Below are 20661 nucleotides of genomic sequence, written 5' to 3'. Positions count from 1 at the left end.
GGATCCAACAAAGAGAAAGATTCTAGATATTTATTAAGTTTTATGGAAATGTATTTTTCAAGTATTTTTTCTAGGGCTGGCAATATGCTTATTGGCCTATAATTTTGAATATCTGTATGTTTGCCCCCTTTGTAAATTGGCCTAATGATGCTACTTTTTAGTTCATCTGGTATTACTGCTTGCGATAAAATTAAATTGATAAAGTGTGTTATAACAGGCCCTAAAATATTAATATGTGTCTTAATGTCAAACATTCGAATGTTGTCAATCCCTGGTGACTTTGAATTGTTTAATTTGCTAACAATAATATTGATTTCTTGGCAGGTAGCTCTGGGTAGGTACATACTATGTTGCACTTCATTTGGCCTGACGGTCGATGCTAAATAATCACATTTATGTATCATAGAGCTAACACTATTTGTAAAATATTCAACAAACTTATCTGCTACGGTTTCTTCATTATTCGTATTTAACATATATTTCGAGATTATTTCGTCACAACTACTTTTGGACTTGCGTCCTAATAATTTATTTATTTCATCCCAAGTTTTTTTTGTATTTCCAAAATAATTTTTGAATTTATTGTTAAAAAAGGTAGACTTACATTTAATAATTTCTTTTGTCACCTTATTTCTGAAAGTTTTATATTCCAATTCAAAGAATTGATTGCTAGGAAAATTCTTCCACCTTCTGTACAATGAATCTTTTTTTTTTATGTTTTCTAAGATATTAGAAGTTATCCAAGGTTTTATTGACAGAGGTCTTTTTTTGGGTTTATAATTCATAACGATTTTACTCTGTTCATACAAATTCTTAAAGTTGTTTTTAATTTTACTATATAGTATATTGCAATCTTGTTCCTCAAGCAAGGAGTGCCACTTAAAATTATGAATGTTTTTGTCGATTTTGTTTTGCGATAGAAACGAAATTCTTTCCCCGTGTTCTGGGGCTTCTTTCCTTGCACTATATTTAATATTAACTGCAGTTAAAAAGTGATCCGCTATAGTAATATTATTACATACACATGAGGAAAGAGAATCGCTTTGTTTACATCCACTGTTAAATCGGACAAATATGTGGTCTAAACAAGTACAAGTAACTTTTCCTGCTAAAACTGCTTCTCTAGTTACGTCACAAATACATTTGATTAAATAATTATCCGACATTATATTTTCATATGCCATAATAATAGGGTTTTGACAATTTAACAAGTCTAGATTAATATCTCCTATAAGTAAAACATTTTCATTATATTTGCACTAATTGAGCACAAATAACTTTAAATAGTTTATCACTATGAATGTATCTACGAAATCCACTATCGGTTTTACCGAAAAGTTTCTGTTTTATTCACGAAATTATCGGATATGTTTTTTTGTAGGTTTTGGATAATTTTATTTAAAAGAAAAAATACACAAATGTATACTAAAAAGTATTTTGCGAGATGAGAGTAATCTCTTTCGACGCACAATTGTCACTTTAAAAGGATTTAATACAGAGAATTTAGATAGTTTCGATTGTAAACAAGGGGTATCACAAATTCACAACACAAACGCAACCAATAGGAGCCCTGAAAGGTGAGCTCATAATTAAAGCGGCCAATCCGCGCACTTTATCCGTTGTACACAACACTTTGGTTTGGGATGCAGTGAATTTTATAGTTTATATTATTAAAAAAACAATGGTAAAATGTTAAAAAGTCACTGGAGAACACTACCACGTGTTAAACTTTCGTTGTTTTTAACGACGATTACGTTTTATCTTCTGTCGGATTTATTATAAAGTTGTTTACTATTATTAACGATAGCTTGACAGAGCACGACGCTTCGCTTCGTAGGTACTCACATAGTTAACTCAAACAACACTGAGCAACGCGCACTTGTCCGTTGGAAAAAACAGACTATCACCCGTCGCCGTCAACAACAGCCCTTAGTGTCTAACTTGTATAATTTCTTAAATACGATAGAACTAAAGCCAGTTCTTGGACATGTTTAATGATTATACTTGTGAAACAAACTACATAATTGTCATTTTCTTTAAATTGCAATGATTAAGGATAACAAAAAATAAATAATGTTGTTAAAGTTTGTATATTTAGACCACATAAGCATTCACAAAACATTTATAGTACATAATAATATCATTTCTACAATCAATACACTATTTTGTATATAAAGACGTTTCACTCATAGACTAAAACATTTATTTCATTTGTAATATGAACATTTTCAATACGTATTTCAATTCAGAATGTACATAATATTTGCAGCAGAAATAACATAATAAATATTATATCCTCAAATCCAAGACCATGAGAATTATTATTCAGATCAACAAAGCAGAGGAAGAAGAAAAATAAATCATTATTTTTATAAAAGAGTAGATCTTCTATATCACATATAAACATTAATTATAATATTTATGTAGTTAGTATTCCAAACATTATAATATATTCCACTGATATACATTACAAATTAGTATGTAGTAAGTAAAACGGATTCAGATCACAAATATTTTAATGATTATTTATAGAAGTACTTCCTGATCAACTAAACAGCACCATGACATATTTCAAAATTAAAACTGTCTACAGACCTGGTCGCCGCAAATCAAAATACATTCATACTTCTCTGGCTTATCATTTGGTTTTGCAAATTGATTTTTATCAAGTTACCTTTGGATAGCAGACGTTAGAAGGAAGGAAAATGGTAATGATCTTTTTTATCCTTTTCAAGTTTTCCGAAATTTTAAGTTATCGTCACATTGATTTATTTGCAGTAAAATTTTGGCAAATATAATATGCATAGTGCCAGAATTAAATCCATTCAAAAACTCTCAATTATTTTCTCTGTACAATTTTGTAAATGTTAATAGAACATTATTAACATTTTTTCAGCTGTAAAAAATTAAGATAACTTGAGACAATATTTTTCCAAAAACAGCTGTGTATTTAAGTTCTATTGTATTTAAAGTGACGAAATGCAATACATATACGTATTATGTAGTAGTTAGTAGAGGATTATAATTTATTGTTAATTGGAAACTTGGAGAAACAGTAAATGATTTTTTAAATAAATTATATAGGGTTTTCCAATAAGAGGTGTTATTTTGAATAGCCCGCTATTTCGGTAGATGTTACTTTGAAGCTGTCATTTTTTGACATTTGAAAAGTAGAAACTACGCCATTAATAAAAATGGAACGATACACTCTTCAACAACGCATTGAAATTATTAAAATTCACTTGAGTAATCAAATGCAAATCATCTTGAGTGATGAGGCCCATTTCCACCTCGGTGGCTCCGTCAACAAGCAAAATTGTCGCATCTGGGGCTCGGAAAACCCAAGAGTTATTGTTGAAAAGCCTCTCTATCCCCAACGTGTGACTGTTTGGTACGGTTTATGGTCCGGCGGAGTCATTGGACCTTACTTTTTCGAAAAGGAGGCTGGAGCAAGTTACGGTGAATGGATTGCGCTATCGAGAGATGATTAATGATTTTTTATGGCCGGAATTGGATGGTATTGATCTGGACAACGTTTTCTTTCAACAAAATGGCGCTACGTGCCACACAAGCAACGAAACCATTGATCTTTTACGATTGAATATCAAAATAACACCTCTTAATGGAAAACCCTGTAGTACTTCTGAGCTATAAATCAAAATTGGAGTTGTTCTTGATTTAGGTTCGTATTTAATGATGTTATTATAATTGGGAAGTTTTTTCTTTAGTCAATCAGGTGATAATTGGTTTTTAATGCTGATGCGTAGGGCAGCACTATTTCATTTCTGATTTTTAGTATTTCCTTCAGCATTGTATATTTTTTCAGTTTTGCCAGGTCTATCGCCATATGTGAAATATTTTCCATGACAGAGTTTATTTATTTTTTTAGTTTCTTTCGTGATTCTTGTTGAACTATCCTCGAATAACAAGGTCATTTTGGTTATTTTCTTCTTGGCTTTATTTATATAGTCGTGTGGATCGACTTCTTCCATGTTTCTTCAACTGTTAATTATAAATAAAAATTATGATAAAGATTATAAATAAATTACTGTTTTATTTCGGATCTCAACGTGTTAATGCAGCTAGTTTACAGGCACTCACGTCTGTCGTCTGCCAGGTAGCTGGTAACACTTGCAATTGAATCTAATAAGTCAATATTTAAACCAAAGACTGTACAGGTTAAATGAAAACAAAACGCCGATCTTCTCAATAGATGGCAGTAAACACCAATATTTTTAAATATAATTTATTACAACTGTGTTCCTCCGTCACAATTTTTTTGTCCTTGTAAAGCGACAAAAGAACACAGCTGGAAGAAATTATCCAACTGATTTGTTCTACAATTCCCATAAGATCTGGCAAAGCCTGATTTGAGCTTTTCTGACCTAAACAGATATGGCATTTAGATTCGAACTTCTTAAGGTCTGCCGATGTCCTGGGCCAATAAAATTTTGTGTAAATCCTATTTAAAGTCTTCATGATCCCAAAATGAGCCGACGTCAGAGGTAAATGATGTAATTCTATTAATTCCTGTCTGTGATCGTTAGGTAGAACCTCCTTTCAATCATTGGCCTTGTGAAGAGCCTCCATACTCTGAACATGCTTGTAGAGTACGCAATCTACAATCTTCCACTTTGGAAACAAAGTCGGCTTTGTTAATACATCTCGACACATTCTATTATAACAACGATCAGAACAAGCAACAGGATTCAGACTCCTGTTGTAGCTACTTCTAAAGGATCACACGACAAGGCATCAGGGACTACATTCTCCTTCCCTTTACTGTGTTCAATATTAAAGTTGAATTGCTGAAGTCTCACAGCCCACTGAGCTAATCTACCTGAAGGTGATTTTATGTTTACAAGCCACTTTAGGCTTTAGTGATCTGTGATTACTTTTACAGGAATTGACGATCCTTCAATGAAACACCTGAATTTCTCCAAAGCGAAGATTAAAGCATTCAGCTCTTTCTCAGTAGTAGAGTGATACTTTTCTTGAGCTGAAAGTGACCTACTTATAAAAGAAATAGGGTACTCAGTAGTCCACATTACTAGCCTTACCAAAAATCCAGGGGTATACAACTTTTACAAAAAAATTGATTATATAAAAAAAACAATATAAATAAAGGCTCTTTTTTTTTTTTTTTTTTTTTTATTAAGGAGAAAAAACAGATACAGATATCAATTGACAAAAATATATACGAAACATCAACTAGAGAATTCACCTGCATCCAAACTATTTCTCACGAATTAACAAAAATCTTAAGTGATAAAGCGCCCCTGAGGTGATATCTCACAAAAGCGGCGCTATACAAATTGTCCAATAAATAAATTACATCACAAAAGTTAACAAAATAATTAGTGGTTTGATATCAATTGTTCATGACCCTAACAATAAATTTTCAAAAGAAAATATTCCGGCTCGATAAACTTGTTGAATTCTGCTGCAAGCTTAACACGCAAGAAATTATGAATACCACTTGGTTTCAACATAATTATGTACTACAAGAAATAACTATTTATGCCGTAGGAGATGGTGAAAGATGCATTGAAGGTCCATTTTAGGGTTCCAAGGTTAGGAAACACGCATAAATGATTAAAATAACACCCTAAAAACCTGTCTTGTGTACATTTACTTAAATCCAAGAACTTAAATGGTTGCCTCCAAAATATTGAAGTTTAAATCACGTGTTGTTTTTTTAAAGAGCCTTTGAGTGCAGCGGAATTCGATAAAATACGACATTATTTAACTCCGCAAAAACTAAACAGCAATCGGAATAATCAGATCAAGAAGTAATAATAATCACCGCGCTTCTCTTTGAAAATATTAGGCCTGTCAGATTGACATTTGATAACACGAAAACAAGCTTTGGAATCTTTGGATTTCGAATGATGACTGAATTTCGGGGTTGCCTTCCGGGTAAAGTTTTATAATTTATTTAAGTAGGTAGCAGAGGAATTATAATATTCATTATGTACATATAACTATAATAATGTACGTATATCATTTTTAATATAGATTTTTGCAAGCTATACTATAATATTTCCCCTGAGATTGTAAGAAGTTATCATTTTTCGATGTCATTATTTAAAATTTCGGAAAATTCAAATGACATAAAATAGATTTTAAAAAATTATTGCAAAATAATTCGCCTGGGAATCAGTAATAGACAAGCTCTATATTTATTATTGTATGAACCAGAAAATATGGTTTTTATTTTATTCTTTGTGAAAAATTATGGCCGCTCGAAATTATCAGTAAGATTTTTCTCAAGCCAAGGGAGCCCGAGTGCTATTCTCTTCATTCTCGTGTTATTACAATAATGTAGAGTGGTTGTGTAGTGACTGCGTTTGTTAGTTTACCGGTTAGATAAACCGGTACCTACATCATATGAACTAAACCTATCAATTTGTGTTCCATTTCCTACATCACAAGAACTAAACGTATCAAATTGATTTTCCTGAAACAGGAAACCTTCCCAGTCGACCAATCAAAGATTGATTATTCTTTAATTGTATTTTTAGTTTCCAACTAATAATTAAATATAATCCATTAAATTGTGAATTAAGGTTTTCACGGTGAACAGTCGGGGTTTAACCAATAATTTTAATAGCCATGGCGGATGAAGACGTTTTGGTAACCGGCTTTGTGGGGTATAGTATATCAATAAGTGACCGAAGTAGCCCACATTAGAGTAGATCAAATACTCTAACATAAGCTGTCAATGTCGGGAGGATGGTCAATCGCAGGACCGGCCCTGCGCAGGCACAGTAATGAAAATACCTAAAACATAATACAGCACCCTTGAGGTTCCATCTAGAAGGGCAATATTATAATGGCCATGTTAAGTACTGTACCGTCAAAAACGATGCCGATCATTGTAGGGGTCCATCCTTAGCCAAAACGGATGTGACGTCATGAAACAGTAGCGTGCGAATGCGAAGCGTACCGTCCGGCACATCGTCAAAGGACTGGGAAGAAGTTAACAGCTCGGAGAGGTCGAGGAGTGAAATAACATCTGTACCACCGTCATCCGTCGCCATTTACACCATGGCTGAACCCGAAAAGACACCGCAACCACCGAAGGCCGTCGTTCCCAAGCAGGTTATTGGTAAGTAGTCCATCTCTGTTTATTTTTCCCGAAATGCCGGTCTGTGCTCGCCCTGGGTATCGCCATTTTATTTTATACTTTGTCCGCACGTGGTTTTTATATGCGTTATTATTTGTATTATTTGTTTATGTCGCAAATTTCATGACAATGCAGGTGAGTATGTGCGTAAATTTAAGAATATTTGATTAAAAAAATGATTTCCGTACACGAAATGGAAGAGTCTATTTACAATTTATTGATTTTTGTCCATTGTATGACTTGCGCACAAGATTCAGATGCTTTTAATATGTGTAGGCTTCACAAATTGATTGTTTTACATTTTTAATTCAGATATTTACACGAGAACTGAGATGCGAAATGCCTTCAATTATCTATTTTTAAAATTTTTATCGACTAATTACCGGAAGTAGTGTTTGGCGCGTATTATTTTTCCTGACTAAAAAAACTATTCATATCTTACAATATAATATAGTGAATGTGGCTTGCCTACGGGTTTATTTATAGTCTGAAGTTTCAATTCATCTTTGGCTGTTTGGTTTATTCTCTCTAAGGCGACTGATATAATTTGTTTTGATACATTTATGTCAACTTGTATCCATATTTTCATGGCGTTGTCGGCGATCACCTCTATTAATAAATACGCCTTGTTAATTTTATTATCTTATTGCTATGCGTGTTTCTCGTTTTTGGACAGAAAAATGATTTAAACTCTTTGAAAACAATTCTTTTGATTGTTATTAATACTGTATTTTTGGTAATTATTTACCTGACCACCGCACTTTTAGGCACAGATGATGGAAAAATTCGTTTCAACAATTAATATAATTATTCAAGAAAACACCATTTACATGCATGAAATAGGTTATTAAGTTCTTAGTTTGGGTTCATAAAATAATTTATGCATATTGAAAAAAAAATTTACAAACGTCAATTCATATTTAAAAAAATCCAAAATGGCGACAAATGAGCGAATTATTTTATAAGGGAAATTTTGTAATTTGAAATAAAAATGGAGTTTCAATGCATCTTTCACCATCTCCTAGTTATTTACACATTTATACCGTTTAAAAAAAAAAATCCTTGAAAATTATTTTCCATACAATTATTTTATGCAGGGCGTATCAACACATTTGCGGTAGGCTTAACCTGTGGAACGCCGTTGGGTCTCTGGAGAACGTTAGTGTATTCCAATGTTATGTTCCACTTCTGTTTTGTTTTTCGTTTTTCTGTTTTGGATATAACAGGCGACACATTACGCTATGCGCATCATGGCTTGGCCTATTTTAACATATCGCTTGCCATACACTACCAATTTGAATGAATGGCGAGCGATATGCTGAAAAAGGCCAAGCCATGAGAATATATAGTGTGCTTCTAGCGTGGGCTGTCACAGGCTTTAACCAGCGATTCCTGAGCATATTGTCGCCATTGATCCACCTGCAAGAAGTGCGCTTCACGTGATGTGCTAGGTTGTATCGAGTGGCGACATAAAATGGAAAAATATATTAATTTTATGAATTGAAATTTTTTTTTTTTATCAATCTGCATAATGTAATTTAGTTTTTATACGCGCTGATACATCCTGTATAACGTAAATCTGGAATAAATTATTAAAATTGTTTTTGTTTTCGCAACTGGAATATACAGTATTTTATTCATGAATCTAAATAAAAACTGGTAAACTTGCTGCATTTATTACTATGAAGTAATGAATTATTAATTATATTCAAGGCTAGGTAATTTATTTTGTAAAGGTTCTGGTTAAAAATGATAAACAAATTAAAAGGTAAACAAATTGATAATGTGTTTTAGGAGTAATACTACTACACTATTTGAAATATGCGTCTGTTTTTTCGATTATTATATGTTTCTGAATATTACAATTCTTTTCAGTCACATCTTGCCCCTTACATTATTACAACGATATTATTATTAGTACAATCCATCTCTGCATATGAAATCTTTTTTTAAAAATTTTATTAAATATGTTTAATTGTAGTTTAGCTTGGTTGACTGCGAATTTTATCAATAAAGTTGCGGCTCTTCTTTTAATGTTTTTTCTTCTGATCCCCAATCAGCTGTGTTAAGTAATTGAATCGTCAAGTTGTAAAACCCGCGCTGAAAGTTATTGTTTATTTTCAAGATGAAGTGTTTGTATTATACAGAAAAAAATACCAAACGCACTTATAGGTACAAAATAATATTAAATTGTTTTGCTAAAAATTAAATAATTTTTATATTTACTATGATATTTAGCAAAACATGATATGCATATACATTATTTTTACATTTAATGTGTTCCAAAAAGTTATTGGCGATTTCTGAATATTACAATTCGTTTCAGCCACATCTTGCCCTTACTATTAAAATCAACAAAATCTTCCAGGGCGAGTTTTGCTATTTATTTAACATTATTGTTTGATTTCGTAGGTTGCAAGATTTTGAAAGAAAAATAATACCGCTGTTGCATAGTTATTTAAAAATGAATATTGGTTGCGATTCTTTAATTTTTATTATGTGTTATCTGAATTTATTATTAAGTGTTTGTCATAAAGTGTGTGGCGCTTGTTTGTAGTATAACCAAATGAATATCTTGTGAAAATGAAGTGTATAATAAAATGGCAAATACCCGTCAGGCATGGTTTCTAAGTACATTATAATAAAATTTGTTTTTATTCAATAATTCAAGCTAAAATTGTTGGTTATTTCTGTCTAGTTTGAAGAATTGGAAATATTTAAACAGCCCGTCGGCTGCAAGTAAAGTAATCTATCAAAATGGCCTTGTAAAAATTAGCATCATTAGTATTATTGTTTGAGATATGGCACATAATGGTACAAACAAAATGGACATGGTGCAAATCCACAATGGACCAAAAAAAGTAATTTAATATTAAAGGATAGAAAATAATGCAACAATAAGTTGAAGCAACAATTAGATTACAATTTGATGTTTGTTTTTTGTTACAGCTGAAAAGGTGTCAGGAACCGTAAAATGGTTCAATGTAAAAAGTGGATACGGGTTTATCAACAGGTAAAATTTAATTTGTTTTATTTAAATAAAAAAAAGTTACTAGCTGCGTCCACAAGACCCGTTCCCAACTAGCAAATAATTAATTAAGCAGACAAAAGGGCAAAATAAAGTGTACGAAATCAATTGTGACCTCAATTATGTATTCGGGCCTTCCCTTCAATGTTGAAGTATTTATTAACGTACTTGTTGTGTCTGGACGTAGCTAATGATAAATATAAACTTTCATATAAAATACTACACATTTTCATTTTATCTTTTAATTTTATTTCTCCCAAATTTTCATACTTTGAAAGTTCACAGAGGTTGTGGTGTTTCAAACGTGAGTGTTCTGCTTAACAGCTGATCACAATTTGATCAAAAGCTGAACCGGGCTGAAAATCATCATTTAATGGAGACTGTTCAAATGTTAAACACAATGTTGTTGATCAGTGGTAACAAAATGTGACTGAGTTTGAATCACCCCAACTTAAGTAGTCTGACAATTAAATATGTAGTAGAAAGCAGTCACTTTGTGGTTTGATATATTAATGAAATAAATCAATAATAACTTGGTTTATAAAATTAAACCTTTTTTAACAAAATTAAACTTTTTTTTAACAAAATTAAACTTTTTTTAACAAAATTAAACAGTTTAATTTTGTGCCCTGTGATACTTTGTTTTAAGCGAAAACGGATAATATTAAAAAAAAATTGTTTATAAAGAAAGTTATTATTGTTTTATTTCATGAAAATTAGGAGAATAAATGGAAATTTTTATACGATTCAATGTATTTATTTTTTAGGAATGATACGAAGGAGGATGTGTTTGTACACCAAACAGCCATAGCAAAGAACAACCCGCGTAAGCTGGTACGCTCCGTAGGGGACGGAGAGGCGGTGGAGTTTGCGGTGGTGGAGGGAGACAAGGGGTTCGAGGCTGCCAGCGTCACCGGGCCCGGGGGCGTGCCTGTCAAGGGCTCGCCCTACGCGGCCGAGAAGCGCCGAGGGTACAGGCAGTATGTTTCTTTCTTGAGGCTGCGTGAGGCGATGGATGAATCTTTGAAATAGAATGAAGTAAAGCGGAGCGAGGCAGCGGTTATATCTGCTCTTGGTTGTAGGTTCTACCAGCGGCAGCCTGGAGGTGGGCGCGGAGGAGAGGGAGGACCGGTGGGCGGCGGGCGAGGCCGTGGCGGTCGAGGGCGCGGGGCTCCGGGAGCCGGAGCTGGAGGCCCCCCGGCAGCTGGCGGGGAGGGCCGCGTTGAGGGCGGGGAGGGCGTGCAGACCCAGCGCCGCTACTTCCGCAGCAGCGTGCGTGGAGGACGCAGGGGTGGCGGCCGTGGGGGTGTCGCTGGAGGACCTGCCGCAGGGGGTGAGCCTGGGGTGGGAGGCGAGGTTGGGCCCGGGGGACGCGGAGGTTACTTCCGGCGCTCCCGTCAGCCTCGGGGCCCCAAGCCCCCTGCGCAGGATGGAGCACCCAGCACGGAGAAGAACTGGGAAGGAGGAAATGGAAATGGAAATCCGGGAAAGGAAGTGACCAACACTACCACAGAGAGCCAAGCTTAGGCTTACCCTTGCTAGTTGAGGTCTTGGAATTTTCCAAATTTTTATCCTAAAGCCAAGACCGATTTTAATGCTGATTTTTTTTAAAGCTTAAAGTCCTGATTCTCTTTTAATTGTTAAATTGTAACAAATTCGCTTTTATTTTCACTAATATTCTGGAGTTATGTCCTGATTGCCAGGGTTTTTGTAAATTTGGATCTTGTTTTTTTTTTTTGCTGTGTTGAAAAATTTATTAAAAATGATGAAATTGACTATGACTTAATGTTGAAATGTACTATTTTTTCTTCCGTTTTGGAAATCAAGAGTTATTTATTAACATTTTTTGTTGTTCTTTTTAATTTTGCATTTTTACAAAAGCAGCTTTATGATATAAAGATAACATCAAAAAAGAATGGAACACCATTAAGACATCATAAGAAACATAATAAATAAGAAGATAATTTTTTAGAATGATAATTATATTTTAGAAAATTGACAGTATGTGAATTCACAGGTTAACTTATAGGCTTTTTCTCCAAAGAAACTCATAAAACCGGTAAATTATTGTGTGGCAGTGTTTGCATAATATTATGGATATTAAATATCTTAGTCAAATTTAGAAAATCACCACCCAATCTGAATATTTTTTTTATGTGGTAAAAACCAGTGTGACTGTATATAATGCTATAAATAATAATATTACAAAGTGTTAATAATATTATTATAGCATTAGATACTGATTGATAGCAAGTATCCTTAAAATATGTTTAAAATAAAATTTGTAAAAAAATTATTTTTACTAATTAGAGAGAGAATTTTTGATTCAATCCCTGGGATCTTGTGATCGGATAATTCTTATTTCACCTTTAATTTTTTTTTTTTTTAAAAGACAATTATTGTATGGTGACTAAATAAACAAAATCAAAAAAGGACATTGGTATTATTTATTTTATTTTAGGTGCTTTTGGGTGGGCGAGGAAACCAAAATTTTGCACACACCAAAAATGATGTTCGGATGGATCTCCTATGAACTTGAATATTTTTTTTTTCATTAACTCTCCACACAGGAGGCGAGGCCCTGAGGAAAATAATTTCTCTCAACCTGTGTCCTCTTTGGGGATGTTGTGTGGAGGGTCTTTCTGAGGAGAGGAAGGAGTGAACATGTAGGAGGGAGGAAACACAGATGCTTGCAAATTGTTCCACAGCCAAGCTGTTGAACTCGAGGCGTTGCGAGCAATAGAGCGAAAGCATTATATCCACGCTTGGCGCTTTAGCCTAGATACCGATAGCACACACGTGCACGCATTTTTCAAAACCATTGAACCGGACTCCGAATTTGATATTGTCTCATTGAAGGCAAAAGGGAACTACACCTCCTTCAAAATAGGTGTCCCGGAAGAAAAGAAAGATACATTCCTAGATGCCGCCAACTGGCCGGCAGGTATCGCTGTGTCTAAATTTAAATTCTTATCACCATCAAATAAAGAAGGTGGCACACAATCAGGTAAATCTTTACCTACCTAAAAATGGCAAAACTAGCGTTGAAATACCAAAATGTGCGTGGTCTAAATACGAAAATAGGTGAATTTTCGAACAACGTTATTTCACAAAATTCTGAAGTTATTGCTCTAACTGAAACATGGTTGCAAACCTCTGTATTCGACGCAGAACTGTTGTCCACCAGCCAGTACACAGTACATCGCCGGGACCGAGAGGGGCAACGAGGGGGAGGGGTACTGCTCGCAGTACGTAAACCGTTAAATTCAATAAGAGTAAGGGAGCTAGAAACAGATGGCGAACACCTCTGGGTAAAAGTGTGTAAAGATAACTTTACTGTGTTTATATGTGTAGTGTACTTCTACTGCACAGATGACAGCGAAAATAGACGTATTTTCTATGAACATTTAGACAATAAAGCCAATATATTATTAAATAAGAACATAATAATTTTGGGTGATTTTAACTTAAATAATAAACCCGAAGACGTCTTAACTGATTTTTCGTATTTCACAAACTCGAATGGACTGACGCAGTACAATAAAGTGAAGAACAGTAGCGATAACATTCTCGATCTTATCCTTAGCAATATAAATGTGTGTGACGTGATGAGAAGCGAGGAACCACTGGTGAATGAAGACCAGCATCACCCGACGCTGGACATTTCCGCGCGCCTATCAAGAGCGGTTCGGTGCAGACGAAGACCCCGCCAAAACGATCGCCGCCCCCCCCGCGGGCCCCCGCCTTCGCTCCACAATTATAATTTCCACCAATTTAATTATAAGCGAGCAAACATAGAACTGTGCAATAATATTCTTTCGCATTTTGATTGGACATTTTTGTACACCATAAAATCTGTAGACGAAGCAGTGAAATATTTAAACAATGTACTGTTTAGTATTTTTGAATTATGTATACCAAATAACAAACCCAACATCACAAACGATGTATATCCGATATGGTTCAATAAGAGCATTATAGATAAACTGAAAAGAAAGGAATCGCTCAGAAAAAGATATCTATTGCACAAAAAGCAATCCGATTATCTGATATTTTCAGCGAGTAGATCCGAGCTAAAATCTGAAATAAAAATTGCTAAAAAAACAATACATGGAAAATGTTCAGAATGGGATCAAAGACGACATAAAGTTTTTCTGGAACTATATTAGGTCACAAAAAGTTAACCCAACCTCACCAACATGCTTGATTGAGGAAGGTGTAACTTTTACTAACCCTAACACAATTGTAAATAAGTTTGCTGACTATTTTCATTCCGTCTATAGTCAAGTAACCCCTAAACTTGAAACCAATTTCCCAACAGCATCACCCTGGAACGTTGGAGATATCTCACTCGGATTGACCAACATCCAGGAAATAGAAACTTGTATCCGGAATCTCCGACCTGATAAGGCTACTGGTCCGGACGGTATTCCTCCTTCAATAATTATAAAAATCTCTCCAAATATCTGTGTTCCCCTTGCGTACATATTTAATCTCTGCATCATGTCTTCCACATTTCCACAGTGTTGGAAACTAACGAGGGTCAGCCCCATTCACAAAGCTGATGAAAAGACTGACGTCAGAAATTATAGACCAGTTGCAGTACTGTCAACAATTCCAAAAAATTTTGAAATGATTATCTGTGATAAAATCAGTCCACAAATCACGCCTTTCTTAAGAGGTAATCAACATGGCTTCTTACCGAAGAAATCAACGGTAACCAACTTACTCTCTTTCTCTCGACGGGTAGCACAAGGCCTAGACTGTAGGCATCAGACGGACGTAATTTACACGGACTTCGCAAAGGCATTTGACCGAGTAGATCACGATATTCTAATAAAAAAGATGCATAAAATAGGTTTTAATCAACCCTTACTGACATTTTTTGCGTCATATTTAAAAGATAGAAGTCAGTATGTAAATATAAATGGATACGACTCCCATAAGTTCGCAGCTCTGTCAGGAATTCCTCAAGGATCGAATCTCGGTCCCATGTTATTCCTCATTCTGATTGATGACATTCAGGATTGTATACGTCACAGCTCATGTCTACTATTCGCAGATGACATGAAACTGATGAAGGAAATCGAATCAGATTATGATTATTCGAAACTGCAGGCCGACCTCGATTCAATCATGATATGGTCGGTAGAAAATAAACTTAACTTCAATATTAAAAAATGCGTTGTTATGACTTATAGTCGTTCACAAAATCCGGTATTCTGCCAGTATAGAATGAATGGTGAAGTACTTACACGCGTAAACATCATCAAGGACCTTGGGGTGATCTTTGATCCCAAGCTGACATTTTCAAACCACATAGTCCAGCTTACCTCGGCTTGCTCCAAAACTCTTGGTTTTGTAATTAGAACTTGCAAACAATTCAATAACAAAGAAGCAATGACCTCCATGTTCAACGGAGTGGTCAGAAGCAAGCTGGAGTACGCCAGTACTGTCTGGATACCTTATCAACTTAAATACATAAATATGATTGAACAAATTCAAAAAAAATTCCTAAGGTATGTTTACATGCGATCATACGGAATATATCCGAAATTCATGCATCACATGGAACTGCTAAAGGAGACAAATTACCAAAGCCTGGAGACTAGGCGTAATGCCGGACTCATGGTATTTGAATTAAAGTTACTAAAAAACCTTATCGATTGCCCATATCTCCTATCATGCTGTGGATTATTCGTTCCTGATAAATACTGTCGAAATCGTAGCCACGACCTATTCTGTATACCGCAGGGTCGGACAGATGTCATTGCCCGACATAGCATGACAAGAGGTATGACCTTACTAAATGCCCTACCAGCGGATATAGATGTGTTTAATATCACTATACCATGTTTTAAAAAATATATGTACATGTATTGTTAGTTTTAATAAAATTGTACCATAATTGGACTTACCTGTCTGTCGTACAATAATAAAAAAATAAAAAAATGAGTCGTAGAAGCGACCCGTTCTCGTGTGAACAATGTACATATGTTTGGCACGTTTCCCGAGTATGCACCGGTTCCGAAGGGATCAATGACACTAATTCCTTGGAGCGTATTCCATTGTAATACCGATAGAAATAGGACAGCATACATTTCTGATGCCTGTGTTGTAGAGTTTGGTATCTGCTTGTTAAGATAGAGTAATCTATCAAACCAACCGCCTGTCAGCAGAGTCAAGGGTATTTTCAAGTATTTTGGGGCTCCAGACCAGAGGTGGCTGCCAAATCCAACAGTTAGGTGCACTTGCGATTTGTACAGGGTTAGTATTTGTGTACTATTAGTATCTGCGGGTCCTGTACAGTGCGCCCTGATACTGAAAGGTTTACTTGGCTATGGCTACGAAAGAGCATTGTACTCTAAAGATCATATACTTGATAATGTGATGAATTGCACAGAACGAGTTAAACAGAATCTGAAACATGAAATAATTGGTTTTAAACCCCTTCTTAATGTCGTAAGTGGTCTTTGTATTCTATTGGACAATGTCCACTATTTTACTTGTCTTTACACAAAGACTTCCCTAGTGAGATGAGCGGCTTGGGATTTTGGTTGTATTATACAAACTTTTGAATAAATAAATAGAATCTTTGGATTATCTGGTAGCACTGTTATTCGGTCTTTGAATAATATGGTAATATCATAAAATAAAAACAACAAAAGCAAAATATGTGGATTTAAATTAATGCTTACTAAACTTTTAGTAGCCTTGACAAGGCCGCTACTAAATAACCATAAAACTGTAGGATATAGGGTTAATGGCAAATGGGATCTATTGCAGGAAATGAAGGTTTACGTTGATTTTGGCTTTAAATAAAGGTTTGCAGTGCTCACAATCCATAAATTTGCAATCATCAGTGCCGCAATAGACAAGCAGCTGATGATATCGCCAACTCTGTGCAGTTATATCTCTACAGTTTTCTCATTCGCAACGAACACAATGAATTTATTCGATTTTCTGTTTTGAATCTATTTGGAAGGAGATTGTAAATGTTTGTGTCAAAGAAAAAATCTTTTTTGTAATGAATAAAATATGTACTTTTAAAAAAAGATTCATTTAATCGTATATTTTTTTATGTTAATACTGCAAGAATTCCAATTGCTTCCAACCATCTGGAGTCAGTGATACTAAGGCATCTCTAAATGTTCTGAGGCTGACTGTAGTGACGAGGGGAAGGAGATGGGTAAGTAATTGGCTATACAGAGTTGGTCACCAAACATGGCTCAAGCCATTTCAAGCAACGTTCAATTCTGAATGGTGGTCTTAAACCAGGGCGATACTGCGAGTATCTTCCATACTGAAATGCGCTGAAAATATACTATGTATTATTTTTATTTTGAAATCAAAATCAAATAAATTTATTTGCAAACGCTGGGTGCACACGTAAAACTACCAAATGATCCAACACTGACTTTTAACTTCAGTTTATGGAGTAGTATTTCAAAGTAGGTTTTAATTTCAGATGCTACTTTTATAGTTGGGGTGTGTTGAGTACAATGAAATATTTCATTCAAAACAAAATTAATTTTCTCAAATGAGATCCTTGTTTTCGCCCACATGAATTATGTTGACCAATTACTAAATGAAATTCTCTTATTCAATTTTCAACGGTGTGAAATAATATCAGGGTAAAATGCTTTATTTCATTGAAATGTTTATAGTTCATGTGAAATTATTCACCTTTTGAATACCAACATCAAATTGCACATAATATTTTTTTCCAACATTAACTATAACAAACTTAAAAACGGTAATTCAGTATTAGTGGTCATGTTCTTAAAATTATTCCTACAGAGTGCCTTACCCAATACAGATCTAATATTATAACACTAAATATACTGTTTATACAAAGTGATAACAAAACTAAGAATAACAATAACAGTAGGACAGAACAAAACAAGAACATTATAACTGAAACATAATATTAAACAGGAGGCAGTTGTATTCAGAGCAGAATTTAAAAAAAGTACAATAAGAAGGCAACCAACACCAAACAATTACCGGAAGTTTGAGATTATGACTTATTATAAAATATTGAAAAGAAGTTAAGATTTATGAATGGTAAGATTTTTTAAATAATTTGGTTTTTAAAGCCCGTTTAAATTCAGTCAAATTCTGGAGATTAGTAAGAGCTGAGGAAAGTCTATTCCAGATGAGCGATCATAGTAAACGGCTCGATTTGACGGAGAAAGTTCGATTAGACGATTACTAACATCTAGATCTGCTGACCTTAGAGTAAGCTGTCTATTGCTTAAGTTTTGTCGGACACATAGTTCCCTTTAATTATATACTATTTTTATAAATATGAAGACACTGTCATAAAGGTACTGATTGGAATATAGTTAATAATCTAGCAAATACCGCTTTTAACATATGGGGGGCTAAGGATCTAAAGGGATTAATCTAATTATCTAATATCTAACCTATTAGGGGCCTAACTACAAAACTGGTGTTTTGAGTTAAGAATTGGTTGAGGTAATGCCATAATCTTATTTATTAGTGACACGAAGCTCTATCTCGTAAGTACAGCTGTTTAAGAAATACAGTTGGGTATATCAGTTGGGCATACAGGTATGGGCATTCCAATCTTTATTTGCGTTTATCTCAAATCCTAAACCCCCAATATTGAAAAATTGATTCTATAAAAATCTCCTCTCCTCAACTCTTGGAGTGCCAATGCTATATTTTAGCCATCCGCCAGCTGATTCTATTTTCGTAATATTTGTCTTTGCAAAATTATGCATTTGTAGATAGTACCGTACTACCAGACAATGTGATCATATATTTGTGAAAAATAGTATACAATCTACAAAGAATAAATTTACAGAAAATAGTAATAAATATGTATTATTTTCAAAACATAGCAGTTTAAAGCAAAATCCATTTACTCGAACGGGATCCTATTTTCGCCCGATTGAAGTGCGTTAGTATATTTATTTATAAGCATTCCACCCTATGTCGAAATAATGTGATAGTTATGTTCTTAAATAAACGATTAATTATCAAGAGATAATACTAATTATCTTTTGTTTATATTTATGTATTAGATAACTTGAGTATTATTCATGACAGTAATTTAACCGCTTCTGTGCCAAGAGCGAGTTAACTCGCATTCTTGGCCTGCTGTGCACAGCTACACTTCTACCTACTGGCATTTAAAAGGTTAAAGTGGAAAGAACATATTATCACTACAGCAAACAAACTTAGAAAATCAATATACTTCCTAAGACATATTCACCATTTTATTAACTTGAATCAACTCAACACAATTTACCATGCACTAGGTCAATCACTAATCGAATACGGTATTATGGCTTAGGGAGGAGCAAATGCTACCGCTATTGATGCAATTTGTAAAGCTAAAGAAACTAATCAAAAAGATTATCCTGTCACTACTGATCGCAAGCAGTTCGGATGACATCTTTAGGAGAATCTGTGTTTTGGACATTAGGCAACTTTATGACAAAAACATACTAGCATATAAACACAGAAGTGCTTTTGACAATGTCCAAACTGTTCGCGATACCAGAACCAAAGATTATAACCTCTTCCTTATTCTTTTCACTAAAAACACTGTTTATGTTATAATAATGATTGAATTATTTCTATAGCGACATTTTCGTGAGAAAAATCACCCCAAGGGTGCAAAAAACTGAGCCTGCTCTCAACACAAGAGTTCCTAGTGAAACAGGCACAATATATCACCCATGTAATGAAATTTAAATTAAAAATTTAAACAAACGTCACAAGTATACGAACATTATACTAGGCAACATAACAAATTGTACACACATGCTGTAAGGACTGAAAGTGGCAAAAGAGGCATTGGCCACGAGGGTGTACAAATATACAATCTCCTTCCAGATAAACTTAAAACGGAGAGTATAAATGTATTTAAGAAAAAACTTTTTAATCTTAAGTTATTAGAACAATATTAGAATACTTTTTAGATTCTCACGGCCAAAAGCATTTTTGTTGTTTGTTTTTGGGGTGTTATGCCGTGTTGCGCTAACTCCTTCTTTAGCCGACGTTTCGGACAGCGTTGCAGTGTCCATCATCAGGGCAGATCCGGTAGATCCGAAGATCACATCTTCGGATCTACCGGATCACCACATCTTCGGATCTACCGGATCTGCCCTGATGATGGACACTGCAACGCTGTCCGAAACGTCGGCTAAAGAAGGAGTTAGCGCAACACGGCATAACACCCCAAAAACAAACAACAAAAATATTAGAATACTATTTATTTAATGTTATATATTTAAGTTAAGAAAGTGAAATGTAAATTTCTTTTAACTTAATAAATAAATAAAAAATGGTTACTAAAAAAAAAAATTAATAAAGATTAAACTAAAAGAAATAGCATTGTAACATAAGCACTTGATACTGAGTTCCGGCAGTAATAGAATCAATTGAATATTCAAATAGTTCTCTGGATGCTTCTGCATACTATTACATATATACAAGGTGTTCTAAATACCTTACTTTATGTGTGGTC

General features: G+C 34.3%; 1 protein-coding gene across 2 annotated transcripts; it reads left to right on the top strand.

Annotated features, from left to right (window-relative positions):
• Nucleotides 1–6934: 6934 nt before the first annotated feature.
• Nucleotides 6935–12592, top strand: LOC149412479 (uncharacterized). Of its 2 annotated transcripts, none has more exons than XM_089645812.1 (4): nt 6935–7111; nt 10079–10142; nt 10925–11137; nt 11240–12592. In XM_089645812.1, exons 1-4 carry the CDS (start codon nt 6937–6939, stop codon nt 11682–11684), a joined length of 897 nt encoding a protein of 298 aa, XP_089501938.1. In that variant the 5' UTR covers nt 6935–6936; the 3' UTR covers nt 11685–12592. The 2 variants fall into 2 exon arrangements, with proteins under 2 accessions (XP_089501938.1, XP_089501939.1); XM_089645813.1 differs by having other exon boundaries at nt 6936–7111; nt 10925–11128.
• Nucleotides 12593–20661: the final 8069 nt, after the last annotated feature.

Source organism: Hesperophylax consimilis, chromosome 23 (genome assembly GCF_061612785.1).
Source record: "Hesperophylax consimilis isolate HC1 chromosome 23, BYU_Hcon_1.0, whole genome shotgun sequence".
NCBI classification, from domain to species: Eukaryota; Metazoa; Arthropoda; class Insecta; order Trichoptera; family Limnephilidae; genus Hesperophylax; species Hesperophylax consimilis.
This window is presented reverse-complemented; position numbering and strand designations above follow the sequence as displayed.